General features: G+C 42.6%; 1 protein-coding gene and 1 pseudogene across 2 annotated transcripts in view; both read left to right on the top strand.

The window, feature by feature from the left end:
• Positions 1-11,008, top strand: part of LOC133966901 (bromodomain adjacent to zinc finger domain protein 2B-like) — a 35,325-nt gene extending 24,317 nt beyond the window's left edge. The window contains exons 19-40 of one of the 2 annotated variants that reach the window (XM_062401973.1): positions 101-166; positions 970-1,035; positions 1,594-1,638; positions 1,838-1,864; positions 2,671-2,736; positions 2,887-3,027; positions 3,528-3,779; positions 4,260-4,483; positions 4,946-5,020; positions 5,140-5,305; positions 5,424-5,486; positions 5,565-5,709; positions 5,791-6,236; positions 6,457-6,745; positions 6,914-7,069; positions 7,230-7,384; positions 7,538-7,743; positions 7,975-8,110; positions 8,618-8,764; positions 8,962-9,110; positions 9,565-9,708; positions 9,813-11,008. In XM_062401973.1, coding sequence (XP_062257957.1) covers positions 101-166; positions 970-1,035; positions 1,594-1,638; positions 1,838-1,864; positions 2,671-2,736; positions 2,887-3,027; positions 3,528-3,779; positions 4,260-4,483; positions 4,946-5,020; positions 5,140-5,305; positions 5,424-5,486; positions 5,565-5,709; positions 5,791-6,236; positions 6,457-6,745; positions 6,914-7,069; positions 7,230-7,384; positions 7,538-7,743; positions 7,975-8,110; positions 8,618-8,764; positions 8,962-9,110; positions 9,565-9,708; positions 9,813-9,966 — 3,318 coding nt within the window. In that variant the 3' untranslated portion in view covers positions 9,967-11,008. The remainder of the gene's footprint in view (positions 1-100; positions 167-969; positions 1,036-1,593; positions 1,639-1,837; positions 1,865-2,670; positions 2,737-2,886; positions 3,028-3,527; positions 3,780-4,259; positions 4,484-4,945; positions 5,021-5,139; positions 5,306-5,423; positions 5,487-5,564; positions 5,710-5,790; positions 6,237-6,456; positions 6,746-6,913; positions 7,070-7,229; positions 7,385-7,537; positions 7,744-7,974; positions 8,111-8,617; positions 8,765-8,961; positions 9,111-9,564; positions 9,709-9,812) is intronic. The other variant, XM_062401974.1, reaches the window with a different exon arrangement.
• A 1,077-nt stretch (positions 11,009-12,085) lies between these two features.
• Positions 12,086-23,980, top strand: LOC133967086 (WD repeat, SAM and U-box domain-containing protein 1-like; annotated as a pseudogene).
• The last annotated feature ends 413 nt before the right edge of the window (positions 23,981-24,393 follow it).

Raw genomic sequence — 24,393 nt, 5'->3', positions numbered from 1 at the left:
ACTGTGCTTCCTCACCCCACACCCTGCTCCCCTCCTCCTCTCTATAACATGCATGACTTAACAGTTAATTCATTTGATCTTGCCCTCATCCTTTTAACAGAAGAAGATCAAGCGCAGTCAGCAAATGCGAATGGAGAAAGAACTCCGTGCACAGCAAATTCTTGAGGTTGGTCCTAAAAGTTATTGCAGAAACATTCTGAAACACTTCCTTTCTGCTGTTGATAGGACTTTTTTTTTTGTAAGCCAACCAAAGGCTATTCCTTAATTATATCATCCCACTTTTGGTCACATCCAGTGAGTACACGTGAATAATGCTTAATTGTTTTTTTGCAAAAGTGCCATTGAATATGAAAATCTCCTCAGACCGTGATGGAGCTTAATACAAAATACAGTATTTCATTAAGTTAGAGGTGGCCTTGCGTTAACCATGGCTAGGTGAAATTCCTATTTTGCATTCTCTCACTAATAGAAGCTGTGAAGTATTTTAGCTTTTCAAAATTTAAATTTCAGTTGACACACATGGCAAGTGGCTCTTAACAGGATTTCATTGGGGGCTATAATTACTGATTAAAATGTTGCCTAATTTATTCTTACTGCCTGCTGGTGTTTCATAATAACTGCGCTGCGGCTGCCATTTTGTCTTTGAGTTTTGATGGGAGGGAATAATCATGTCTTCACTCCGCGTGTCAATATGTTAGATCTGATATTACCAGTGAGACACTTGCTCTATTTAGATTTGTGTGAAATATTTTCTATCGACATCATTAAGCAAACTAAACCCCCAATTTTTTTTTTTTTTTAACGTTTGTTTCATGTTATACAGCTAATCAAAGAAATGATCGGTTGATTCATTAATCAAACATTGTTGCTCCGGTTAAATGTTAATTTATCTTTTCTGTTCTGGACATACTGTACTTATTGAATGAGTGTATCAGCCAACTCTTTTTCTTGAACTTTTTGCATTCACAGGTTAAAAGACAGAAACAACAAGAAGCAGCCAATGCCAGATTATTGGAGGCTGAGAAACGAAACAAGGTCAATAACTGATGTTTATGAGTAAATTGTGTTTTTCACTGTTGCTTCTGTTGTCACATCTTACAGACTCTGCCTTGTCAGCCAGGTAATGTTTTGGCCCCATTAATATGTATTTAGCAATTTATTTTGCCTTCTTAGTCCTAGTAAATGGACCCTTACTATAATTTAATTTTGTTATTTATAATGTTTTATTGTTATGTTTTATAATGCTTTTTTGTGTCCTGTCTGTGTTGTTTGTAAGATGTCTGTCAAACGGATGCATCTTTCTTAGATTGCAATTCAAATCTAGCTGCGGATACAAATAAAGTAACCTGAACATGAACTTTCGTTCTATTTGATAGCAGATTTTCCTTACCTTGGTTTATGACTATGATAAAAGACCACCTCCTTTTATTTAGGGTGTTTTTATTTTGTGATTTTCTCAACAAGCAAAGCCAAAATACCTCAAAAAAATGTCAGGCTGCTGCTGGATGGGATGCTTTTAAAATTATGTATATAATATAAGAATTAGTGTGAAACATATTTCAGTTTCTAAAGGATCTGTTCTTTTTCCCAAAGGATAAGGAGATGCAAAGACTGCAAGCTGTTATGCTGAAGCAACAGGTGGGTGTTTTTCCCTCAAATGATTTGAATAACTTTGAGATGGTCTCCAACTAATTATCGCACAATATATCATTTAAAAATATTATTAATTAATTTGGGGTTCTTTGGTATATTTTTAACTATAGGTTGGATTTTTCTTGCATTGATTTTCTCCTGTGATTTTTCTATCTCCTAATACTTTGCCAACTCTTCCTACCAGGAGTTGGAGAGGCATAGACTAGATATGGTATGGGTATGTTTGTTTCTGTACATTTAACAACATATTGTGAATGTGTTGTGGTAATTGGTTGCCATCCCAGCAGTATGTTGCGTGTAGTGTTTGGTTGCAGTCATACTACATCCCTCTGCATGGCTTTTCAAATCAGGGCACTGCATACATCTGCGATACTTGTCACTCAGGGAAAACAAATCCATTAAGTCCACGATATGATCGAAAAAGGCTGGACTGCACAGAATTTATACAAGGATGAGAAGATTTATGATCCACCTAAAGAATACTGACTACTTGTAAAATTCTGTTTCGAATGAAATACTTTTCTCACAACAGCATTTGAGCACGACTTATCTATCGTCCCAAGAGTTTAGCAGCTATGAGTGAGTTAGTATTATTTATAAATCAGATATACAATTTAATCCTTTAAATTCCATCATTGTTGATTTGAAAAGCACTCATTCTTCTGCTTGCTGTTCTGAAACTCTTGGCCTGTACCAGCTTTCAGTCTGCTACTTGGCAGATTAATAATGGCTGTTTGTAACTTTGAGTTTATGCTTTCTGTGTGCATCACTACCCATGTATGCTTTTTATTAATCACTATGTTCCATTTGCTTTAAATGTCGTGTATGTCTTGTACTTAAACTACTGTGCAGTATGCAGCATGTTGATTATGACATCATTGTGACAGTGTGACCTATGCAGACGCTTCTTCTGTGCATGTCAAGTGTTTCATATTGTGTTCCATCTGTGACCCTTGTCTTCATAGTATAATAGAAACTGTGATTAGGAAAGAAAATAATGTGTTTGTGCTCGGCTAGGAGACAGAAAGACGCAGGCAGCACATGATGCTGATGAAGGCTGTGGAGATTCGTAAGAAGGCAGAGGTGCGTTACTGCTGATTCACACAGATGTTTCCTCACTGGTTTTAAATCTCTGGGAAATGTTCTTTTTTTGATGAGTCAACACTGTGGTAATTTAGTTCCTAGTTTGTGTTTTTATACCAATATCATCGGGAATAATATGATATCTTGCAGGAGAAAGACCGTCTGAAGCAACAGAAGACGGACGAGAAACGGCAAAACAAGGAGAGGAAACTCCAGCTCAGACGATTGGAACTGGAAAAAGCAAAGGCGCTAAAGAAGCCAAACGAAGACATGTGTTTATCAGATCTTAAGGTATTCACGCACAGAGAGTCTGTACATCAGAGTGCGAACATATTACCACAGATTGTCTCCATCTGTGGAATATACATCATACATGTATGTGGAGAGATTTAGAATTGAACCAGGCATGGGTTGTTGTTTTTTTACATAGGAAACAAATCAGTATAATCAATGTAGGAGCTATAGGCATGAAGATTAGATGTTTTGACAAATTTATGGTTTCATTGTTTTACTGTCACATACAAAAATAGATTCTTAATATCACTGAAAGCATCTATGTTTGATTAAAGAGAGCAGGTATAAGTCAGAGCACTGCCACCAAGTGGCTACTGAAAGCATAACAAGTTCTACTGATCATATACCTGAATCTATATACTGTGTTGTAGACTCTAGTATTTATATCACATTTTACCTTATAGTCTTAAACAAGACATACTTGGGTCAGATAGATTTACAAATTATCTCAAAGTATAACATAACATTGAGCTTAATTTTTTAATTTTTTTATTCAGTGTCTTCCAGAGCTCTCACGAATCCCTGGTCTGGTCTTGCAAGGAAGCACCTTATCTGACTGCCTGATGGTGCTGCAGTTTTTGCACAGTTTTGGAAAGGTCCTGCGATTAGATAATTTAAACAACCTTGACTTAAGTGTCCTTCAAGCGGGTTTACTTAACTCTGGGGGCAGTATGGGGAAAGTACAAGACCTGCTGGTGAGCATGGTTTCTTCAGCCGTACAGGATCCTGGTATACCTGCAGGTCACAGGGTGAGTCTGTCATTGTCAGTGTAGTATTTATACAGTTGTTGAAAATTATTTGTTAATGATGTATTTATGCACACACACATTCATACTGATCAGAAGTAACTTTTTACAGGTTTCACATTTAATTGCTTTAGCGATGACTTTCACCATTTCTGTAGCTGATGCAGAACCACTGCTGTAGTTCAAAAGTAGAGTTGTATTTGTATTCAATATGTTTAAGGAAGACCTGACAGCAGGGACACTTTAGTTTAACAAATTCTGTATAAATACATGTTGGCAACAGCATAACAGCTGAGCTGAAATTGTTTTGTTTTTTACTAGCAGACTGCCTCTTCTCTGCTAACCAGTCAGAACACACTTTAGGTTTCTGTTCCTGTTCTGTTTGACATTGTAGTATACAAAAATACTTACTCTTCACGCTAAGAAGGTGAAGAAACATTTATTAAACACCCTGACTGAACTTATCAATATTTTTTCTTTTAGCGCAAAACCTGTCTAGGGGTACACTTGACTAATGTGGCGATCAACAGAGACAATGTGTCTGAGATCCTGCAGATCTACATGGAGGCTCACTGTGATCAGACAGAGTCAGCTGCTCTGGCCCTCAGTCTCAGAACGAAAGCTTTTCAGGCCCACAGTCCGTCTCAGAAGGTGTCCATGTTGTGCTTCCTTGTTAATGAGCTCTGCTGCAGTAAAGCTGTGATCAGGTGAGGGATCCATTTCCTTCTAATCCTCACATATCTCACTTCTCATTTATTTTTGCTTATATTCACAATATAACAAAATTATGGAGTTTTTTTTCAAAGTGTTGTGAATCTCACCCGCCTTTTAAGAGGTTAAAGTTGGGTTGAATGAGCCATTTTTATTTTGTAAAGTTGATTGCTTGCACTGTTTAAACGAGTGTTTATTATGTGCCTGGAGCTTAAGTTAATCTCTTTGCCTGATGGCAGAAAATAGTCACTTCAAATTGTGAAGAAACATCGGATGTATCAAAAGGAATATGACAAATCATGTTCTGATGGATAGTTTCAAAAGGTTGGATCAAACTATGTTTCATTAATCTTTCATTAGTACCAGCAACACTTTGAAAGGCATCTCCTACCCACTGCAGTGTGCTGCAAATGTATGAATCTAAGAATTGAAGCATGATTTTCAATGTTACTTTGCAGTGAGATCGACAAGAACATGGATCACATGACCAACCTGAGGAAGGATAAGTGGGCTGTAGAGAGAAAGCTCTGCAAGTGAGAACATGCTTCTTCTTCCAAGTTGTTACCAGAAGGTTCTGTGCAAAGTTTTCAAAATCTTTTTGTGGATAAATTAATATATATTTTCTTTCCTCTGTACATTTCTGCGTTCAAAGACTGAGGAGCACTCACACCAAGAGGACTGAGAAGAGGGACAGCAGTGTGGGCGGAGATGACAGCCTCACCTTTGATGACGACAGCGAGGACCAAGCAGATGACGATGACGAGGAGGAGGAAGATGGAGGAAAGAAAGGGGCAAAAGCAGAGATCTGTGAGGAGGAGGTCAGTATCAGCACAATGCTTTTTTTTTTTTTTTTGTTGCCAGCGGCTTAATCAGCGTTTGTTAAAGTTAATGTCAGTCAGTCCACTGGCCTCACACTAATGAGATATTTTCATCTAGGACGACAGTGTGAACTCCGCCAGTGTGGAGGAGCTGGAGAAACAGATCGAGAAATTATGCATGGTAAACTTCACCCACATTCATTTTCTCAGGTTGAGATAGTTGATGAATTAAACAAATCCCTGTTTTCTGTCTCTTTAGCAACAGAGTCAGATCACACAGAAGCTGCTACACTCCTCTCAGTCACAGCGCTCCATGATGATTGGACAGGACCGCTACAAGAGGCGTTACTGGCTTCTCCCAGAATGTGGCGGCATCTTTGTTGAGGGCATGGAGAGCAGCGAAGGTGAAAACTCATACCGAAATATACATTTGAATTGTTATGTTTGTTATGCACTTTCAGCTGATTTTTTGAAATGTTACTCAGGTTATGAAGAGTTGAAGGAGAGACAGGAAACGGCTCAGGTGATCAGAATAAAGGAGGAGCAGCTGGAAGAGACTAAGATGGAGTGTATGTCCAGCCCAGCACCGAGCACAGACCGAGATAAAGCCACAGATACTTCAGGGCCATATCCACTGTGTTCCCCCCAGCTCAAAGGCAGCCCCTGGATAACCTCCAGCCCCCAGCCTGTCCTTCAGGAGGATCAGCTCACTAGGACACTGATGGAGAAGAGCAGCCAGTGGTTTAGCCTCCTGCCCCGCTCTCCTTGTGACGAGCTTTCGGTCACCTCTGGCTCCAGTCCCCGTGCCGCCTCTTCTTCTCCACACACCATGAGCACTAAATCCCCCTCGTCCCTCTCCCCTAATCCCCCAGCTACAGCCGGCTACAACGCTCCTGCTGGGATCAATAACATGCATTCTCCTGTCCTTCAGGTTGGTGGATAAGTAATGCTGTCTTCATCTCAGCCACAATTATTTCCAATCGTGTTGTGCTTTTTTAGAACGATGATGTGTTGCAAGAATTATTCAATGTTGCAAGAGGATTTCCTCATGTTGCAAAACCAAGCGAAACTCCATTTATTGTTGGAGCGATTGTGTCTTACATTATGTATGTGCTAGTGGAATACAATTCTGTGTGTATTCTTCCTCCCAGCAAGTAAAGTCTGGCATTCATCAGAGCGGACTGACACTGTGTGACGTGTCCAGTGCAGCGACAAGTCCCAGCCTGCCCTCCCCTGGCACTTCTCTACCCCCTGTGCTGGATCTGTCCTCCCAGCATGCAGTGGGTAGTGGGAGCGGGGTCTTACTCCTGGTGAATAACAACACTGTCAACAAGCTTGAGACCCCAGAGGCCCTGTGTGACAAGCCTGCTTGTGCCTTGTTCCCTGCTGTGGAGGCAGCCAAGACCCAGGACTACCCCAGACCTCAGCCTATCCCTGAGGGTAAGAATGGCTCACTGCCAGTAAGCACAAGTGAAACAGGCTGGACTAAAGATCATCACTGCCCAGACAGTCCTGGAATATATGCTGTGATGACTGTCACTCAGCTTTACAACTTCCTTATGCTGCTAAAATTAAGCAATTAACAATACTCCTCTCTTTTGTTGGCAGAGATGCTGCACGGTTGGTGGCGAGTGTCAGACGTGCAGGAGCTCCACAGTCTGGTGGAGGCGCTCCACAGTCGAGGCATCAGAGAGAAGGTCCTGCAGAAACAGTTCCAAAAACATATGGAGTATTTGACCCAGCTCTATGCCAACAGTGAAGATGGTGTGTCCACTACTCCTCTGCTCACTTTCATTCTCTTTAATACAAAACATAACGTTATTTGATATTTTCATGTCACCTGCTCCCAAATTAACATGTATAAATATGTTGCTTTTCATAGACAGTCATTTGCTGTATTGTTTGTATGTATCTATGGGGGCAGCGTTTGATGTGGCGAAGCTGGAGAAACGGGAAGTGAGTGAGAAAACCTTGGAGAGTTGGTGTGTGGAGGAGCAGGCCATGGAGGTGGACATCAGCCAACTGCAGCAGGTGGAGGCTCTGGAGAGGAGAGTCGTCTCTGCCGGTCTGCAGATCAAGGTAAAAGTATCATGCACGTTTGTCTACTTACAGCTCATAAAAATACAAACATCCCAGATTCATTTCAAGACTATTTCTCCAGTATGTGCTCAGATAGGATTTCGGGTCCTTACTTTGTCACCAAACAGCATATTTCAACTCCGTGTCCCTCAGGGCTGGATGCACCCTGAGCCCCAGTCGGAGAGGGAGGATCTGGTTTATCAAGAGGACAAGCTCCTCTCTTCTCCAGCTCCCGAGAACAAGTGGCAAAGAGAAACCAGCCCGGAGAAACTCCCTGGCAGTGTGGTGCGGCGGCCTAACAATCCTCTTGATATAGCTGTCATGAGGCTGGCAGAGCTGGAGGGGAACATCGATCGAAGGTAGCTACAGAGAAATGAACCCTCAGATCAAACAGAATAATGCCTCTATGCCTGTGTCTGGATGATGAGTACTTTTTTCCTCTGCATGATGCATCCCAGTCCAAGAAGTACCCGACATTCTCAATGTGCATTGTACAGTTTATTTCTACTAACTGATTTCCCGGAAGTCCCTGCTTGTGTATGTGATGCTGTCCAGTAATTCTGCCGTCTCATTCCCTGTAACCTTCAAAGCAGTGAGGAGGAGGTGTCTCCTGGGATGAGGTTGTGGCACAAAGCCCTCGGAGAAGTCCGCAGCTCGGCTCAGCTGTCGCTCTGTATTCAGCAGCTGCAGAAATCCATAGATTGGGACCGCCCCGTCATGAAAGTGGTTAGTGATGCCTTGTTTCTCTCGCTATCAAATATTTGTTCTTATTATGTCCATGCCAGTGACAGCCATGAACTGCAGGCGTTACCATTGCGCATTATCCGTCCGTCCGTCTGTCCCATTCTCTTCTGCCATAAATCAAGAAGTTATTTGTTGTTTGTGACACATTTTGAGAGTTTTACACAAAAGGTTAAAGGTCAATTCCACTGCAGTATCCTATATACAGTCTATGGCGGTATCCCAATGTTCTTCTGGCCATATTTTAGCACCGTAGCTCAGGAAGAGTAGCTGAAGCTGTGAGCTTATTTCAGTTAAATGAACTGGTTATCAGGGACAAGCAATTATACAGGCTACAGAGGATAAGAAGAAAAATACACTAGCATCAATTTATAATGCACCATCACCAGGAAACAACAATATCAGATAAAAACACAATCTGCATCGTCCTTTATCAATGCACATTGTCTCTGTTTGAATTTGTCACTGCTGATGTTTTCTTTTGGTTTCCAGCACTGCCACCGTTGTCAAAATGGGGATAATGAAGAACTGCTCTTACTTTGTGACGGCTGTGATAAAGGCTGCCACACCTACTGCCACAGACCTAAGATCAGCACAGTTCCTGACGGCAAATGGTACTGTCACATTTGTGTTGCAAAGGTAAACCTGAGACTCTTTTCTCTTGTCTTTCACTTAATAAAATCTCCTAGTCCACAAGCAGTGCAGATCAACGAGCCTCAATCTGTTCAACTGTCCAATATCTTCATTGTTCCTCATGTCCACATCCATTTAATAAATCTGCACGGTATATGTTGCACGTGGCTCCTCACCAGTCGTTTTTATGACCCGTCTTTCAGGAAAGCGGTCAACTCCGCCGCAGTAGGAAGCAACAGAACCGAACAGCTGTGGGAGAGATGAGAGGCAGGGCCAAGCTTGACAGCCCTGGGTCCTGTGCCAAAAAAGCCAAACTGGCCAAAGATGACAGAAATTGGCTGGAAATGTGCCGGTAGGTATGAACGCATTCTCACTGCATGGATAAAAAAAACCGCATTTATTTCATCTCACTGTTTTAAGCGCAAACATTGGGGGAGTTGGACGTGACCCAAGGAGGAACCCATCAGATTAGATTTAGTTGTGGATTTTTTACTTTAACATTGCAAGAGAGGATGTTTCGCAACATTTTTGCTAATTTCTCAGAAAAGGATTTATGGATCTTCGTAAAAAAACGGGACTGGTATTTATGAGCGTGTGCATATCCAATGAAAATGAAAATCCAGATGTAAAGAATCTAACTTTGGTTTTGTCAGGGGACTGTTGTTGGTCATCTTGTTAGATGAGCTGTGATGACATGTCCAATCATCCTTGTTCACTTAAATATCTGAAATCTGTTTCAAACTTTTTCACAAATATCTGAAACTATATTAAAAGCTCAGCTTTGTCGACTGCTCATTTTCCTCCAGAGTTCTGCTGGCTGAGCTGGAGGCTCATCAGGACGCTCAGCCCTTTCTCACTCCAGTCGACCACAAAGCCGTACCCTGGTATAAGAAGATCATCAAGAAGCCCATGGACTTCTCCACCATCAGAGAAAAACTCAGCAACAACCAGTATGTTTGTGTTATACATACACTCATGCATCCTTTATTTCAGTTGCTTTTCTGATTTGAATGCTGCCTCTGAATAACAATTAAACCATTTCCAATCTTTGCAGGTACCTACATTTCGAGACATTCATCATGGACGTCAACCTGGTTTTTGACAACTGTGAGAAATACAATGAGGACGATTCAAAAATCGGACGAGCCGGACACAACCTGAAAGAATTCTTTGACAAACGATGGACTGAGCTGCTGAAGAAAAACTAAAGCTAAAATAAAGAAAATCACTTGTGCTACTTTCTACTTATCAAACGTCCTCTTTGGTGTCGGAGGCCTTCTCTTCACCTGTGACACTAGATCAGTATGAGCTTCAATAAAGCCGATTGTGCAATGTGAAAGAACAAAAACCCTCCATGGATCAGTATCTTCAAGTGCAATACGGTTTAGTTCATGAAAATAACTCAACATTTTGTTTGGGAATCAAACAGGTCATTGACTCTTTCTTATCATCAGCACTGCAGTACAGCTTTTTGTATATGTGTGTTTATTTTTCATATTTATGTTGAGTCTTTTCTAAGAAACGGAGGGAGATGGCCCACAGCTTTAACTACGTCTAAAGATTGTTTAATGGAGTACTGATCAAGCCGATCAAGGAAAAACAAAGTTTACAGCATTTATTTGTGACTACGGGGTCCAGCAGTGCTACTGTTCTGTTTAAGTGTAAAAAGATACAGAGGTTTACTGTCACATGTATAGTGTTCATTGCTTTCTTTATTTACATTTAAAAAAATGTATAGTGTACATACTGAATAGTGTCTGTGGGTGAGGATAGTTGAAGCATTACAAACACTGTCTGAACATTCACTCAATCACTGCTTTCCTCAGTATTGTAGTGCCTGACCTCTGAACAGTGAACGGAGTAGTGCATTTGTCTCTTTCCTTCTTTTTCTATTTACAGTGTGTGTGTGTGCTCTGTGTGTGTGTCCTGCACAATATACTGTAAGAAACCCCTTACACAAAATGCAAAGTTCTGTGTGGTGCATTGTGTTTGATCTCCGAGCCGTTCCTTTAACCAGTCTTGTCAGACGTCCTGCGGACAGACATGACACCTGCGCTGGGCTTTAATCCAGCAGGGAGTTGGATGAGTCACGGTCGGCTGGAGGCGGCTCCAGACATCTGCAGCTGGAACACTTGGAAGTAACTGGATTTTACTATTAATTTAGTAGTAGCAGCTTTTGTAGGTATATTATTTTTAAATGGTGGATGGCACAGATAAAATAAAGTTTTTCTTCCAGAGGTAGCACTATTATTAAGCAGAATCTCAGCCTTTGTAGCTTTGGGTTAACAAGTTTAATAATCATTAAATAAATATATATTTTAAGGACGCTTACTTGAGAATTTACCTTTTTTTTTAAACTTCGCTTCACTAGGAAGTATTTCCTCTATTAATCACTTCACTCCTGCTGCTTACTTACATTTCTTAGCTTAGTTATTGGGTAGAATAAAACATGATCAACAAACACAATACAATGTGTGGTTTGAGATCTGATGATCTAACAGGATATAAAGGAGCTCAAATCGGTTCAGGATTTAAATTTAAAAAATAATATTAAAGATAAAATTACTTATGGGGAAATAATAAAGTTGCGCTACTTAAAAAAAAAAGTGTAAATGGACTAAAAGACCAGAAGTTCATCATAAACATGCTATAAAGGGTTCAAAGCATCAGTGTCAATGAAGGTTTATTCACTACTTCAGTGATATTTTGAGGGATTTAAAGATTTGCATTTTTTCTACTTCATACATAAACCACTTCATGCGGAAATATTCACTCCAGTGTTACTGCTTAATTTAATTTCCCAGCTACAGAAGTTGGGTAATCAGCAGGTATAATTCTGAATATAAATGATCAAGAGATAAAATTGAATACATTGTCATGGTTATAAAGTAAAGTTATTGAACTCAGCTCCACTGAAAAGAACCACTCTGGGTTGTGTTAGGTTTTTATACTGATCACCTTCATATTTTAAGATATAACTTTATAGAATTTGGGGTTCAGTAACAAGTAGGGAAATCCCTTTAAGAGAAGGTCAAACTGTAAGAAGAAGTGAGCGTTGTGTGACTGAGGATCACGTCACTGATAACATCTGAGATAAACACGTTATAACTGGGCTGAAACAGGAAGTCCATGTTCCTCCTGAGAGTCTCCACATCCGCCTTCATCCCTGTCACAGCCATAGATATATATAAACAGTAAAGTAAAAAAAAAAAGTAAACTTTATATATATCTATGGTCACAGCTCCCATTAGCTGTTTGTCTCATATTAGATCAGTGTGCGCCCCCTGGTGAGTGAACCTCATTCTCCCCCTCCTCCTCTTCTTCATCATGGTTGCATTAAATCACATTCTGCAGCAGCACACAGACGACCTGCTCGCCACCTGCTCGGCCGATAAAACCCTCAGCGTGTACGACACTGGGGGTTTCTCGGAGCTGCCCGGCTCTCCGCTGACCCGACAAGGCTACGGGGTTCACTGCTGTCTAGAAACTTGTAGGAAAAAATTTATAAAAAAAAAAAAAAAAACTGCGCGCGCAATTCCTGCGCAATGGGCTTCTGCGCAGGATATGCGCAATGGGCTTCTGCGCAGAATGTGCGCATTGGGCTTCTGCGCAGAACGTCATGATAAATCAGTCTCCTGTGTCGCCTGTACCAGGATCCCCCCTGTCACTGGTTATCTTGGCTCGCTGTCGGGCCGTTAACCAGCCGTCCGGACCGCTCCATGAAGAAGGAGGAGGAGATGTTTCTTTACTTGGAATGCGGCCACTTTGTTTCTCTGATAAACAGCAGGAGCAACACTCGCATCGCCTCTATGTGGTCCGTCACTTCTCGTTATACACACACTTTCGGCGTCTTCTCCCATAATACCCTGGTGCACTACGTCACACACCACAAACTTTCCTTAAAGGGGCAGGCCATACCTGCGACACAACAGCTCTTGGTCTCATATACAGATGGCAAGAGAAAGCAGAGAGGGATTTTTACACACTGTCTGATTAAGATTCTGACAGTAAAGGCAAGGGTTAGTGATGGATAAGGTTTTCTTTTACAAGTTAGGACTTTCATTCTCACTTTCCACCTTGAAACTATGAAATGACTGAACTGTGAACTAGTTCATGACGGTGTTTGTGCAATCCCCCGACGTTGTTTGGTGATAAATGAACCACAACATTAGCGCCGCTGAAAACATGACGTTGAAACTGGTCCGACGTTTCCTAAAAAATATACAAACAAAACCTCCTTGATTTCAAAGCCTTGTCCAGCTGTTTACTGAGGTTTGTCATGTTTAATGAAGAGAGAGAGGGAGAGAGATACAGACAGACAGACAGACAGACTAGGTATATTGTGGTATATTACTAGTGTAATGCTGCTTTTGCTTCAACTCTGTCAGAAATCCGTAAAAAGAAATGTGTGTGTACTGTGTTGTCAGCTTTATAGAGGTTATGTAAGTCACTTTTGATAATTATGCACAACATTGATTTATATCATTTACAAAATTTGCAGCATAATGCCAAGAAAAGAGAGACTCCACAAGCAGAAGGACGGGGAACTGCAGCAAGCAGCTCAGGGTAGCAGCTCTCTTTTATCTTGGATCAGGCCATCAACTAGTAAAACAGATGAGGGAGAATCAGTAACCCTACCTGGTCCAGAGGAGCCCATCACATCACTAACCCTAACATATTATTTGGTTAGTCAATATGGCCTTGTTTAGTCTGTTTTTGCCTGTTATTCATTTATTTATTCAAATTGAAAATTTGAGTTAGTTCGTTGACAAAAATAAATATATAAGTTGAAAATATCCTACTGTGTTCTTTAATTATTATCATTATTTTTAATTTCACAAATAATTTTGGCGATGGGTGCCCTTTTTTTGTTGGTTTGAGGACCTGCCCTCCAACATGTCTGTGCATGTGCCAGAGTGTAGGGATGTGTTCTCTTTCATCTGAAGCAACACTGTAACTTTTACTGAGCAGCAGCGCCCTCTGCAGCCTCAGGTGGTGAATCATTCTGTAAGTCAGTTTCCTGTAAAGACAGAACTAAATCTATCTATGTGTTGACTGGGTCTCCCACTCACTGAACTGAAACACAACTGAACGGTCGATTCACAGCTTCCTCAACTAGAGGAGCTGCTGTTGTTTCAAATTCACCAACCTCTGTTTAGGATTCATATTTTAGTTCTGTCCTGTTCCTCTCATATAGAATATAAAATCCACTCACGCACAAATTAAGTTTTCACAGAGAGCAGATTGTTGAAAAACGGCCTGTTGCACACTTTCTTCAATCATAATGTTCATTTTATGATGTTGATTTTGAATTAAATGCTCATAAATCTAAATATGAAAGCCTGATTCTAATCCAAAGACTTTATCTATGACACTTACTGTGTGAAAGATTCATGCTGCATCATGTTCACACACACAGTCCGTCAGAGAGCATCTATTCATGTTTGGTTGTTAAACCCAGTTAAGCGTGAATATTGAGAGGTGTGTGTGTGTGTGTGTGTGTGTGTTTTGCAGATGGCAGCTGTGTGGAGTTTCGAACTGGCCTCCTGTGGACAGGACAGCCAGCTGAAAATATGGATTGTTTCCCAGCGTGAAGGAGCAGGTATGAAACCTACGCCTGCTCCCTCAACTGAAAACTCCCATCACTCCATCACCAGAGAGGGAGAGAGAGAGAGAGCGAGAGGGAGGGAGAGAGAGAGAGAGAGAGCTTTAACCTTGAAATCTCTGCAGAATAGAGGAATTTTATTAGTGTGTGGAATAAATCAGCTGCAGACTGAGTCATTAATAATGCATCACTTTAAGACATTCTCCTGAAATACAGAAGCAGCAGAGGTGTGTGTGTGTGTGTGTGTGTGTGTGTGTGTGTGTGTGTGTGTGTGAGTGTGAGTTTGGAGGAGCGTATATATCCACTCTGACATTCATATCTTGTACGAGCGATCGCAGTGAACGTTGTGTGTTTGCTCTCTGGTTGTGTCACCTGCTCACAGACTGTCTGTTGGCGTCTGTGAAAACGCCATGTTGCACGTTGCCTAAGATGTGTTGCCGTGGTAACAGGCGTTTCCTGGGAGGATGCAGCGTGTCCTGTGTTGTGACCCTTCTGGGGTCCGTGGGGATGTTCTCTCTCTCTCTCTGAGCAGGTGGTAGAGGGACACAAACCTCGTTCACTTCCTTCAAAACACTGTTGTCCACATGTGTCTCTGTGGAGGAGCTGGTTTGAAACTGGGATTTCTCTGTTTGCCGTTGATGTGGAACATTTTTCTGGTCCCTGCCTTGGGCCCGATGTTTGGACAGCAGATGGAATAGTTATATTCCAGAGCTGTTTGGAAGCTCTGTGGATTTGATCTTTTAAAATATTGTCAGTCAAATCTTTTTCCTTAAGCCTAGAAGAATGAGTAGCCTCGTGCTTGCATACACATCACATCAGTTTTATTCTCATGTCTACAATGTATTTTCTCTTCTTTATTCATGTAGTTCAGTTTTTTTTCTCCAGCCTCACCTGTGTTTGTTTCACATCGCCACATGAATATGTATGAAAATAACAAATGATCTGTCCACACAACAGTTTGTTCTCTAATGGAAGTTTGATTCAAGACATTTGTTTACAAGATGATTATTTAAACAGTGCTACGGACCAATTAGTTTTGGCACAAACAGTAGAATTGGGTGCACAGTGGTGTATTTCTTTGAAGTGTCTCAGTATCTCAGGCTGTGAGAACCACATCTTCACTGCCCGGAAGAAGAAGCTCTTGTTTCCCAGCAGCTGTCAGCAGGTGGCACCGCTCTGAGCCAGACATGGAAGAGAGCTATTGATAAAAACAGAAAAATAAAAAAGTTTTGGGTTGTCATACTGTGGGGTGGGGCTCCAGTCGATGATGCACGGTGAAGGGTGTGTGTGTGTGTGTGTGTTGTTGCAAGGGACTGAATTTTTTGACAAATTGCAGGAGGCTGGTAGTTGAACAAATAGACACAACTTTGCTTTGACCTTTTGTGTGTGTGTGTGTGTGTGTGTGTGTGTGTGTGTGTGTGTGTGTGTGTGTGTGTGTGTGTGTGTGTGTGTGTGTGTGTGTGCATGCATGTTGATGAGGGACTGAATTCTTTGACAAATAGCAGGAGGCTGATAACTGAAGAAATTAACGACATAACTTTACTTTGACTGTGTGTGTGTGTGTGTGTGTGTGTGTGTTTGTGTGTGTGTGTGTGTTCAGCTTGGCACATGAAGCGCCTCCACACTCTCACCAGTCATTCGGCTCCAGTTCTGTCCTCAGAAGACACTCTCCCCACAAACACATCTGAAAATTGTCCTTTTTTATCCATCTTTAGTTTTTTTCAAACATTTATTGTAAAACAATCTCCTCCCTGGTCCTCTGAGCTGATCTGTGGCACTGCTGTTCCCTCAGTCACCACAGGAGGAGTGTGTTTTGTGTGTGTAGCTTTTGCTGGGTCCATAATCTCTGCTCTGTTTTGTGACACTTAAATAGAAACATGAGAAATTGTGTTTTTCATAACAACAGTTATTCCATAATGCAAATGACTGCTTTGTGAATCCTGCGAATGAAACACTTCACTCTCCGACTCTTCAACAGTCCAGTGGGTAAAAGTGTTGCAGTACTTGACGCAGTGAGTAAAACACAGAGAACACTCGCATTCTGTTGCCTTCAGGTGGTTTTAGAGAAAAACAAAGATGTTCTGCTCTGCTCACAGAACGCGGGAGCCCTGCTCCACACTTTGAAACAGCACGACAGGTGAGCGGCCTCCGCTGCGGAATCTCTGCAGACAAACACGATCAGAATCGGATTCCCAGGGTTCGGGCATCCAAACGTGTGATTTTTGCTTGATTACTTGTTCTCCCAGAAGCCCCGGGTGCGGTGATGCAACCGGGCGCTGCTCGGCTCCGCTCGCCAGTCGAGTCATTGAAGTGGCACCGCGGGGGGGGGCTCCGGCAGAGCACTTTGAAGTGTTCGAACGGATTTGAGATACTGAACGATCCAAGACTTGATTTAGATGTTTTTTTGTATGAAGAGGAAACTTGACTTTTAACGCAGATCTCTTCCTGTGCAAGTTTCTCTCTGTCACACACACATTGCACATGTCCCCCCCCCCCCCCCCCCTCCTGCAGGTATGTCACTGCTGTAGCTCTGTCTCCCACCATGCCATGGATTGCAACCGGCTCCATGGACAGAACGGTGAAAGTGTGGAGAATAGGAGATGGAGACGGCTTAACTGGTAAATGCTTAACAGGGGATTGTTCGGGGGGGGGGGGTCCAATCACTCACTGCAAATATTACATGTGGGGTGGTGTCTGGCTGCAGCGTCTCAAGGAAACTACCGCTGAGCCCGGGAGAGCGGTTGTTATCGAGGTGAATCCTCTTCCAGCCCGACATGAAAGAAAATATTTGGAATAGAAAATGAAAAGGTGCAATCGTCAGACATCTGGAGGCCTTGAAGCTTCATCAGGGAAGCTCCTCCATCTGCTATCAGTCAGGCCCATGTTGACAAAGCAAATTCCTCCTCAATTGAGATCTGACTTTCTCCCTCCCTCTTTCTCTTACTCCCCATCTCCTTTAATCTTCTCTTTCTTTCTCTTCACGTATTAAACTTATTCTCTTTCATGTTCTCCTGCAGCAGTTGAATCGAGGCCGACAGAGTGCCAAGGTAAATAAATCCATTGCTCTGTTTTGCCCTTTGAGTTCTTCATTCACAGTCGTATTGGAGCTCAAAAGTGCTGCGTCTCAGTTTCAATATTGTGTGTGTGTCCAGATTGAAGGAAGTTGATATAAGTCTTAGTGCAGGTGTTTAGATCATTTCATGTCCCAATCCACTTTTCATGTCCCGCTTTTCTTCCAGTCTCTGCCAACTAGGTTAAGTTTTTTACGCCTGTTGTTTTTTCCGACTGTAACGTGATTTCCACAAAACTGGGGAAGGGGTTGGATGTGGGCCAAGAGAGAGAATCCATCAATTTATGGCACAGATCCGTACAAGTGTGGGGATCCAGGGTTTTTGTTTTTACTTTCTTAAACATTGCAAGACATGCTGTTAACATTTTCCTATAGGTAATAATTTAAGGATCTTGTCGGGAAAAAAAAACAGGCGTTTTTAACAGACTTCCATCTCTGAGTGTGGGGCAGCTTGATCTCATTTCAGGGAACTCTTGGGCTTTGCATTCACCTGAGTGCTATTCTAGTTTTCTCTATGTTGCATGTGAGGGAGAGCTTTCCCCATGTTGTGTTTGTCATGTTGGTCCACTGTAAATCTACATGCTGTAAACTGGGTTGCGTGGAGCCAGAAACACAGCGCTTCAGTTCGGGTGAAGCCAAGAAGAGAAGTTGCACTTTACCCAAAGGAAACATCTGCCATTATGCTTTCTGTCCACGCCAACAAATCCAATGAAAAGACTAAAATCAACAATTGGTTAATCTCTGTAGTTTTTACCAAATCCATTAATTCCTACTCTATTGTTAAATGATGCAGTTTATAGTTTCAGATCCAAAGAGGCTGTGTTATATCCTACATCAGGATTTAGCTTTTAGCGATGTTACAGCCATGACTTTGGGAATCACAGTGTCAGTTCACCAGTTTGGTCTTAAAAATATCTCAGCAGCTATTGTTGGAACTGTGATCAGTTTAGTGCCAATTAGCAAATGCACGGAGAACCCTAACACAGAAGAGATCTGTTTCTACATGATGTTCCATGTTGGTTTTCACAGGGTCAACACTCGGTTTTTAATCCATTTTAACACAAGGCAGCCACACGGAGGAATTCTTGGACATGGTGTCAATTAGTTTGGAGCTGACGCAGAAAAAACATTCAGTAAACATGAAGTTATTCGAAGCAGGCAGCCTTTTATTAGGTTTAATGACTAAATAATAGTTATCCTGGGGGTCTGCTGTACCACCACAGCACAATGACTGGCCACTCCTCCATCAGACCATGAGACTACAGCTCCAGCTCCTATTAGTTCACAGGCTTTGGTGACATTACATGACTTCCAGCTCCTCCCGGCTTCAGCCTGACTAAAGATCTAATCAGCAGCAGGGATGGAAAACATGTGTTGAAGACAGGGCCGTAAATTAAAAGCAGTGGGATACTGTACATCTTGAAGCTTTCAATGAACTGAGGATCTGAGCTAAACGCTGCTGCTCCATGTTTAGTTTGACCACGAGGTGCAAAGAATGAATCGAGACTGGGCTCTGCTGGGCAGACAATGCTCATTAACAGAATCAATTCATTGCTGGCTTTGGTCTGTTCATGGGATTCGTTGACAGTTAGAAAAATAGACAATCAGCCGCCTCGTCCTCTGAGCTGTGAAGAATGGAGATTATGGAGAGAAGCCTCGTTTGTGCATCTGTCTGAGTAATTAAACCGAGCAGGCTGAGCCGTGAAGCTCTGAGGTTTTCCTGTTTCCATGACTCAGCCTCGCAGACTGGGAGACTCCCCACACTCCCCGGCAGAGCTGGTGTTACTCTGCTCACTGTCATGCAGATCCAGGGAGTGGATGTGTTGTGTCTGTCGCTTCAACAGTTCGCTCCAGACTGATCTCAACGACCGGCTGGTACACCAGCGTTTGAGTGCTAATGTCCATCACAGCTACACAGTTCACATTCAGAAATTCTGGTCTTCAACCAAACCTCCACATTTTGAAGCATTATGCAGAAAGTTAGTGGCCTAGTGGTCTAACTCTACACACGTCATTATCTGACATGAACTCCAGTAAATGTCCGGACACTTGAGTCTGGACATTTTCTGCAGTTTGTCTTTGACTTGTGTAGAACGCAGCAAGATATTTCCCGGTCCATGAGTGAGCATCATAATAAGAAAATGTCCAGAAGGTTCAGGTGAGGGGGGGTGCCAGCATTAATGCACATTAGAGTACTCACATACAGCCCCTCAGGAGATTATGCGGAGTTCACTGCATGTCTATAAGGTGCTGTAGCGTCATTACAGTCTGACCTACAAAGCCAACCATAGAATTTAAGGAGGTTCTCACAAAATTGTTCTTTCTGTGGATTCAGAAGTTCCAAGCGGGGCCCCCTCTCCGCCCGGGGGCCCTGGGTAATTGCCTGCTTTGCCTAACTTATTGCAGTGCCCCTGGAATCAGCTCAAGTTTTAGCATTCCGTGTTTTTACAATAAATCATGAGATTTAATAATACTATATTGAGATATTAAGGATGGATCAATCAGAGGCAGGAGCATCAGTGCAGCCACAGGACATGTTATAATTTGAGTGAACGTTGTTTCTCTTCTTTCTCTGACACGGGGGCGATCAAATTGCCTCTCGGGATTCGAAACTGAATTTATTGTGAAGGAACAAACATGCATGGAGTTTTAATAGTTAGAGGTGAGGGTGAGAATCCCTCCATGGGGTGAGTGTTGTAATGAGCCACACCTTCCAGTCTTCAGGGTTATTTGAAAAGCTTCCAATCATGGGCTAATGATGGGCGATGGGAAGCATGCGGCCGCTGTGAGGTGTCATCAGCGGGGCCGAACCCTCCGGGCCGGTTCGCCTCAGCCCGGCGTGATAAACGACGGCTGCTCGCTCGCATGGCGTCACACTGAAGGTTGATGAGCTGCATGCTGGCTCCGTCTGAGGTAACACAACCCCGGCTTTCATTTTCCTGCTCCCACCTTTGTGAGGACAGGTGCATGTGCATGTGCATGTGTGAAAGTTAATTATCTCCGATCCCGCCGCAGAGTGACTGTGTGTTTTCTGCGGAGTGTCAGGGAAATCGTTTCTTGCATCAGATATGTTTTTGCTGCCAGAGACGGGGGAGTAATGGCCGAGCACTTCCTCCCTTCCTGTTGTGTGTTCTGTTCTGCAGGAAGGAAGTTGCCGGGTCACTTGAGGCCGCTGCTTGCTGATTGGTCGGGGGGGGGATGTGCAGACTTGGCTGCACGAGGAGGAACCAGAGCAGCTTGTCGGCAACTTTAAAGCCAACAACATTGATGGACCGGAGCTTAGCCGGCTGAACAAGGAAACAGCCTCAGAGCTCGGAATCGGTGAGGATATAAAAACACAGTCACGTACATTAGTGTACAACACACACACACACACACACACACACACACACACACACACACACACACACACACACACACACACACACACACACACACACACACACACACACACACACACACACACACACACACACACACACACACACACACACACACACACACACACACACACACACACACACACACACACACACACACACACACACACACACATTGGGATTCAGTGTTTTTCTGGGGATTTAATGTTTGATCCTAAAACATGACAAGCCCAAATTCAATAGCGGGATATAAGCAGCTTTTATTGAGGAACTGATTTATTTCCCCCCAAAATACAGATCGGATTTATTGACACGAAGCTGCAGCGTTTTTTGTCTGTTTAATCAGAAATGATGCAGCGAGGACAGAACCCCACACGATGACCTTTACGTCACAAACAATTATAATCCCTCTTAAAATATGATTAATTTCCGCTGGGCTGCACAGGGTCTACACTGAGGTAAGGAAGAGGGGTGAAAAATCTGTGATGTTAGCTTAGCATTAAGACCTGAGCCTGGCTAACTATTTGCAACTGTCTTCAATCTCTATGCTAACCTAAACGACTCACTGCTCCGTCCCCCATTGGCTGTTGCACAGTCTCTAAATGTGAAAGTTTGCATCCAAGATATTTTGGTTTTGTTTCTGGTTTGATGGGATTGAAGATCTGTGTGGACCATCATGATTTGATATTTAAAAAATGGAGTCAAACATCATGATCGACAACTGAGACTGACTTGAGATCTGTCGGGGGTTTGTATCAGTGGGACCTCAACACCGCGGCTCTGTGTGCACATGTCCCTTGTTTTTTGATGGGCTTCATTTGTGTAAAGTGAGGAAGTGGAGAGGCATTGTGCATCTTTATTTACAGTCTAGGATCATCATCATTTACAAACTACAAAGGTCAGCCTAAGAAATGGTCTCTACTTATTTTGGTAATTCTTCTTCTTCACCTTATCACGCACAGTTCTCTCTAGAAAACGACATCAGGTCCAAACTATGCATGACGTCCTCACAGCAGATTAAAACCTCATTATCTTCTGTTGCAACTCCCTGGATTGTAATTTGTGTTCTTGGTGGAGGCCTGAGCGTTTTATTCCGGTAGTTTCAGCTAAGTGCAGTCTGTCTTGAATTCGTAATTTCACAAGCAGCTGCCACTAGTCTGATTACAGGTACTGAGTGTTATCACGTAACAGGTTGCATCGCATTCCGCCCCTCATCACGCTAAAAAACGCCCTGTGGCTGCTGTTGTTTGCTTTAATTGTCTGTAAACACTGTTTAAAAAAAAAAAAAAAGTCAACTCATCCTCAACGCTGCTCCGTTATGCAAATCATGGTTTTATGAAATGGGAATTTATTTTCTGTGTGTTTCATGAGCAAAGAGTGGAAACAGCAGATTGCCACATTTCCTCTCCGTTCTGTGCCCAAGTACCAACTATCCTTTTCCTCCCATGCTGTTTGTGTGAGCGTAGACTCACATACACACACACACTTAACCACACACATACACAGCAAATTTGATTCCAGCACACTTTCCTTGATGAAATATTCATGACTCTTTGAGTAAGGGGGGAAAAAAAATAAAAAGTTCCTCTTGGATACAATTCAGTGTATCTCCGAGGAGATGTCCGCCGCGTCTCATCAAATTATCTATCTAAATGTAAAGTGGACGGTATCGTACTAATGGCTCGAGCTACCGTGAAAGATGAGGGAACTTATGGAAACCTCAAACCCTATAGAGCTGTGAGGAGCAGTTCTTCCCGTCCCGGAGTCATTTCCTGGATTAATTAAAGCACTTAACGTGTTCAGCATGTTTCACTGAGAAGAGACGTTTGAGATGAGTCGAGGTCTCTTAAGGACTTGAGGGAAAATGTCACTGCGGCAGCTCCCATCCGCTCCATCACTGGCCCCCACCTCTGTGACGCCACACGCAGACACAGCCACTACTCATGTGGCCGTAAAGGTCGTCCCTCCGATTGTAGCTGGGGCTGAAATTTGCAGCCGAGGACAAATTCAAAGGGCGACGCAGCGGGCAGCGACGTGCAGCTGTCGGCGGAGCGACTTCTCCCTGATTGGAGCCTTTTGGACTTTTATTCTCAAGTAGAATAATGAGAGGTGTTGACTTTGAACCAAAAGCCACATAAACTCAGGGGGAGACATCAACCCACAGAGAGTGTGTCTGCCTCTTTGTCTCAGCTCCGAATTGAGCAGAGCCGAGGTCCATTTGTATTCCTCCTCCCTTTTGTTTGAGCCTGTCAAGTGTTTCACAGAGGAACACTGAAGCCACGCGTCTCAGTGGAATCACATAAAAGCAGCACAGTGAGTCGTTTTAGGAGGACAAACCAACAGGTTAAATGTTGGATACAAAAACCCTTTTGGTTCAATAAAGTTTAAGTGTTGGAAGAAATTGCACTGCGTGTGATGTAATTCAACGGCCAAAATACTAAACACGGCTGTCGGTTTCTCAGAGTCGGTGGGCCTCCGCGGGCGTCTCCTGAGGAAGATCGAGGCCTTGAAGGCAGAGCAGAGCGGTTCAGACGCTGTGTCCAATCACCAGAGAGCTGATGAGGGATCCAGTCATCTCTGCAGGTTAGACGGAAAAAAGTGAAATGGAAAAAGGCAGTGCCCTCGATTCTTTCTGAAGACATCTATACATTTTCTTTATAAACATACGTTAGTGTGTCAGTGTCTTCAGAGTGTCAAAGTGTGTCTACCTCGCAGATGGGTATTCCTACGAGCGGGAATCCATGGAGAGCTGGATCAGAGGCAAGAACAGAACCAGCCCCATGACCAACCTGCCCCTGCAGACCACACTCCTAACCCCCAACAGGAAGATGGCCATCACACAGTGGAAGTCGACTCAGTAGACAGCAGCTGGTTTGTCAGAATCCACCAAAAAGGTTCTTAATCATTAAAGTAATAACTGATATAAAGTTTTGTTCAGGGTGAAGCTCAAGAGTCAAATTTGAAAGAATAACCTGAATGTGAGGTTTAAGATAAGTCGATTGTAAACAACACGTTTGTTTTATTTACCACAACTGAATATGCCTGCCAATGTCAAGGCAATATAATGTATTGTTTATATTTATATTTAATCAATATTGTGTATTTTTGATGACACTCCCACTTGTAAGAAGATGTTACAAGTGTAGTTAAATAAGGAATAAAATGAATAGCTGTTGAAATCAACCTGTGGCCATCGTAGTTAATGGTCATCCTAAACTACATCTCTTTAATCATTCTCAATGTAGCATCTGCAGGAGAAATAAGAAGCTCTCATTGAGGACACTGGACTTGTCTCTTTCCTCGTCCTGCTGGATGTTAGCGCTGCATTTGACAACATAGATCACAAGCTTCGGGAACAGACACTGGAACATGTTATAGGGATTAAAGGAACAGAGCTAAGATGGTTTAAGGTTCACCTATCACATAAATCATAACGACTCGTCCATGCAAACTAAAGTTAGTCATGGAGTTCCACAGGGTTCTATACTGGGAGCGATACTTTTCCCTTCATAAGTTATTCGTTCAGGCAATATTATTATAAAGCACCACATGCATTCACATTGTTTTGCCAGACGCACAG

The sequence above is a fragment of the Platichthys flesus genome, chromosome 13 (assembly GCF_949316205.1).
Source record: "Platichthys flesus chromosome 13, fPlaFle2.1, whole genome shotgun sequence".
Lineage (NCBI taxonomy): Eukaryota > Metazoa > Chordata > Actinopteri > Pleuronectiformes > Pleuronectidae > Platichthys > Platichthys flesus.
The sequence above is the reverse complement of the archived record's forward strand: the minus strand, read 5'-3'. Positions and strand labels throughout refer to the sequence as shown.